The 5,000-nt window shown below is 39.7% G+C and overlaps 1 protein-coding gene across 1 annotated transcript; it reads left to right on the top strand.

Moving 5' to 3' along the window:
- Positions 1-1,039: 1,039 nt before the first annotated feature.
- Positions 1,040-4,712, top strand: LOC117320330. The gene is made up of 5 exons (XM_033874936.1): positions 1,040-1,058; positions 1,400-1,478; positions 3,373-3,528; positions 4,291-4,388; positions 4,526-4,712. Exons 2-5 carry the CDS (start codon positions 1,457-1,459, stop codon positions 4,595-4,597), a joined length of 348 nt encoding a protein of 115 aa, XP_033730827.1. The 5' UTR covers positions 1,040-1,058; positions 1,400-1,456; the 3' UTR covers positions 4,598-4,712.
- The last annotated feature ends 288 nt before the right edge of the window (positions 4,713-5,000 follow it).

Here is a 5,000-nt window from a genome sequence, read left to right as displayed (position 1 = left end):
GGATAGGCGGTTGAGTTGAACGCTTCTTAAACTTGTTGAATGCCTGAACCTGTTCGTCACCTCAAGTCACTTCCGTTCTACCACTGTCTCTATAGCCTACGAAGACTTTTTACTGGTCTTCTTTCCTTTCGGCTTCATCGGAGCTAGCATCAGTATGGTGAGGGGTCCTGTAATCCTAGAGAAGTTTCTAGTGGCTCGATGATCAAACCCCACGAAACCGAGATTTTATTTCACGTCCTCTGGTGTCTCAGGGGGTGGCCAGAGAACACTTCATATTTTCGACGGGTCATACTCAATCCGATCCTCTGATACAACATGTGCGACAGAAGTTACATTCGGTTTAAACAAGGAATACTTGTCCGGAGAAAGCTTGTGGTCATGGCTTTTGAGGTGGTCGAAGACTTGGTCAAACCGAGACAAATGTTCGCCGAAACAGTGCACAAAGACGATAATGTCATCGATGTAGACGAAACATATATGTGTGGTAAACCATGAAGACATTGCTCCATCATACGCTGGTAGGTGGTGGGTGTATATTCGTATATTCGTAGAACCCGGGTGGTCCTACTGTGAAGGCTATCCGTTCTTTATTGTCTTCATGGATCTGATGTTGTCCAGATTTGAGATCTAGGACGGTGAAGAGATTATTGCCTGCTAATGAATCAAGTGTCTGGTCGATCCATACACGTCCATCATTTTCTGTTCGTTGATTCAAGAGCATCCCCCGACTCTTCTTTTTCATCAATTCCAGAGCTTTCCTCAATTCCAACCAGCTGCAACTCGCACAACAAGGCCCTGGTGGGCTGAAATGTGGCTGTTCACGTAGAGATGTTGTTGATATGGATGGTAATATCATCCCTGTTCCGGTGACTGTAGGAAATGACAGCTGGTGTAATATCCGTGTCGTATGGTAGCGATGACCCCAGAGTCGGGTCTATCAGAGAACAAACCTACATATTTCCTGGGGCTGGTAGTGTGGCTAGCTAGTGTCTGCCCCGCGACGCTGGCCTGTTGGAGTTTAAACCACTGGGTAGCTTGGCTCTATATCCTATCTTAAGGTATCCTTTCTGACCGCATCTGTAATTGGTAGGCACAGCATATGAGGCTTCAGTTTCATATTCTTCATGATACTTAGGAGCTTCTCAATCTCTCTTGTGTCATTTCAGCCATGATTAGGAATGGGAAGGACAGTACTGCAGTGACTATGTAGCTAACTATCAACAGCATTCAGGTATTATGTATACTGATGCATCCAAGAGGTGAAAACAAATTAATAATGATTGTCAAAATAATCAACGCCAACAAGTACAGGTGCTAAAAGGGAACAGAGACTGTTATGAATCGCCTTCTGTTAAAATCAATCCTGCTATATGACATATCTCTTCTGCATAATATTCAGGGTCTAGAGTGGAGGATTGACGGGAAGAACTGTACACGTCACGTGACCACGGAGCCCATGCCTCAGCCGTGTTTCCTAGGTATGTGATGAATTGATATAACAACAGCCACATTTAGTAACGTAGTTTTATTTTCATTGTAATTAATACTGATAAAAGTATACAATAAATGTATTCAGAGGGAAAAAGGGATCTGTTAATATTACTGTATCGCTATATGCACAGATTAGAACACTGAATGTATTATTGACTCGAGTTAGAGAAAATCATGACAAGTTTACTTAAGATTTATTTATCTTGTAATGGAACTCAACTTTGTTTATTTACAACAATTGCGAAACAAGTTATATCAACTTTTATTAATCACTCCTGTTGGCCCAGTTTGAAACGCACTGTGGGAGAAAACCGGAGTTGCCGGTATAAACCCACATTTATTTAGAAGTCGATAAAGAGTTGTATATAAAACAACAGAGAACACACACATAATAACGAAACTGTAATTCTTAATCGATAAAAAGATGACAAAATATGAACAAAGTATGACTTGGATGAGGACTCTTCAATGTACAAGGGGGATAGGACCAGGTGTTTCGAGGGGGTAAGCGTCTTCTGCTTCAGTGACGACACCCGCCATACATGTACATATCTAGGTCACGACGACACCCGTCATACATGTGCATATCTAAGTCACGACGATACCCGCCATACATGTACATATCTAGGTCACGACGACAACCGCCATACATGTGCATATCTAAGTCACGACGACACCCGCTATACATGTACAAATCTAGGTCACGACGACCCCCGCCATACATGTACATATCTAGGTCTCGATGACACCCGCCATACATGTACATATCTAGGTCACGACTACACCCGTCATACATGTACATATCTATGTCACGACTACACCCGCCATACATGTACATATCTAGGTCATGACGACCCCCGCCATACATGTACATATCTAGGTCACGACGACACCTGCTATACATGTACATATCTATGTCACGACGACCCCTGACACATACAAATCTAGGTCACAACGACATCCGCCATACAAATCTAGGTCACGACGACACCCGCCACACAAATGTAGGTTAAGTCAGGGCTTAGCCACAGTCAACGTATCCACAAGGCATCGATCATGTCTGACGTCATTAAGTTTGTGAAGACAAGACAAATATTCTACAGTAACTGCCAAAGTGAATAAAATCAAAGTACTGAAGAAATGGTTTAAACTTTCCCACGTTAAGGAAGCTATTTTGTGGTATGGATATGATTGATGTTGATGATAAAACTGCATCTTAAGTTTATTATTGACTATATGTACGGTACATGTATGGATACTTGTTTGTGAGTGTGAACGTGTTTCTCAAGCAGCAAGTGACCAGTCATGCGTTTAAATGAATCTTGATGTCTGTATAAAATTAAATTGATAATGGAAATGACATGCATAGGTTAACTGTTAAAATTCTATACACCAATACTTTTGAGTACATTTCAATTGGAAACGGAAGGGACCTAGATATGTTAACTATTATAATTGTGTACAACAATACTTTGGAGTGCGTTTCTACTGATGATACATTCAAGAATATTTCCCACTTCCATGTAAAGTACTTATACAAATTCCAACACACGTTGGGACGAAGTATAAAGCATTTTGTAGATAACATAAACAACACCAATACATTTTGATTGGTACGTACCTGTATGCGAATGCGGTATAGCCAATCCAGAACAATACATGTGTTTGCATTACACCGAGAACGATGTATTTATTCAATCATGTGACAACATCTAATATACAAATGTGGCACTCACTAAAATCCGGACTGTTTGACCGAATATTAGAAATATAACAAATGCAGGTTTTCGAACATAGATATCACTGTGTTAGCTAGTATTTAAAATTTCTCCCATAATACGACGGCAATAGTCGACTAGCAATCTATATTAATATTTCCAGATGGTGCGGATTTCTTCGGCTACCACAAGATGGCTGAAATGCCAGTAGAAGTATGGTTCAAAGATGACGGTAAAGGTCACACATCACGGACTACCATGTCACGTGATCCATGTGTGTTGGTCACCGAGACGACAAGATCCATGGGGCCTGGTTTAGGTTTGTGTTATACATACATTGTGTGCATGAATGACTCAAAGGTTAAAGGTCAAGGCTGGGTCAAACGTTTATCAACATACTGACACTTTTCTTTCAAACCGCTTTACTGCATTATTCAGGTCAGGAGTGATACATGTTCATCTGAATTATATTGCCCAGGATTGTTTTAAGATAAATCAATCATTATAATAAATGTTTTATGACCAAGAAAAATAGAACACTTCGCCAATCTCTGATGATCGTATTGAACATTTCATGCATTGAAAACAAATAAACATTCCCCAGGGATCGCGTGTCTATTTTCACTTTATCCTGCAGTCTGGCAAAACGTAATTGAATCACGAGCCGGACGATTACGATTGTAGAGAATGAGCTACTGAACCACACGTTACATAAGGGATACACATAGTTCAATGTATAGTGTCCCCCAGATTGTTAATCATCATCATACATGTGTTGGTACCCTGGCATTATTTTTTTTATTTTTTACTTTCAAATGCAATAGGCATTTTTGATCAATACGATTTACAAGAGTTGTTATTTTTTTACAAGAATCCAGATGTTTTTAATATTAAACACAGTTGCATTTCCTTTTAGAATGCGAGTGAAACATCTTTCTGAAAGTCCCATCGATTTCAAAGATCTTGCACGGGATTGATTGTCCATACTTGTTCATCTTCCTTACATCTTCCTAATATAGTTGTAATTTGTTTATTTATCATTATTTTTATTTCCCCATTACTCTGAAGTCCCTGTTTACAGATTACGTCCTATCCTTTGGGATCTATGAGAATGTCACCACAGGGTATGTCGAGCCGGGTAGTTTCGAGGTTCCTTCGTTCTGTCCCCGTGCAGGACAGGTATGTATTTTCTATCTTTCATTCTCTACCTGTCGTTGTGAATCTTATCCAATCTGATTATACCTTGGGCTCTTTATCAAACAGACTATCACGGATGAGTTTGAACAGTTAAGTTATAATAAAATGATTTTTAACAGGTAATTTTGGAGCATCCGAAACAGACACCAACGTGGCCCTGGTATCTCCCTGCCGCCTACATCTTACCATAGAATACGTCATGTCCGGTCGACAGTGGAAATGACGTCATTGATATGATTACTGCTCTGTGTGTTATTATTGTTGTTATGTTATTTGGACTAATTAAACAGGATAAAGAAACAAAAACATTTGTTTTCAGTACGTTTGGTTAGATAGTTGTAACCTCGATTTACCGGAAGGCATCAATCCTCTGTGTTTTGTATCAGGTGTCACCTCTACGTGTCATCTATAGGGAAGAATAATGTTGAATTTCGAACGCGAATAAATACCCTGAAATTTGCACAAAACTAGTCACGTGATATACCAAAATGTTTGTCTGGACATATAGTTTGTACAACTCACCAATAATTTGTTGCGGGTGTTAAAAGATTTTTCTTTGGAGTTACTTTGTGATAAGATGTAGCAGAGAATAAT

The sequence above is a fragment of the Pecten maximus genome, unplaced genomic scaffold (assembly GCF_902652985.1).
Source record: "Pecten maximus unplaced genomic scaffold, xPecMax1.1, whole genome shotgun sequence".
Taxonomy (NCBI): Eukaryota; Metazoa; Mollusca; class Bivalvia; order Pectinida; family Pectinidae; genus Pecten; species Pecten maximus.
The sequence above is the reverse complement of the archived record's forward strand: the minus strand, read 5'-3'. Positions and strand labels throughout refer to the sequence as shown.

Excerpts from the sequence above, each read along its gene's own strand:
- LOC117320330 (XM_033874936.1), top strand. The coding sequence starts at position 1,457 with ATGCCTCAGCCGTGTTTCCTAG. Across the intron at positions 1,479-3,372 it reads GCCTCAGCCGTGTTTCCTAG|ATGGTGCGGATTTCTTCGGC; the intron begins GTATGTGATGAA and ends TAATATTTCCAG. Across the intron at positions 4,389-4,525 it reads TCTGTCCCCGTGCAGGACAG|GTAATTTTGGAGCATCCGAA; the intron begins GTATGTATTTTC and ends GATTTTTAACAG.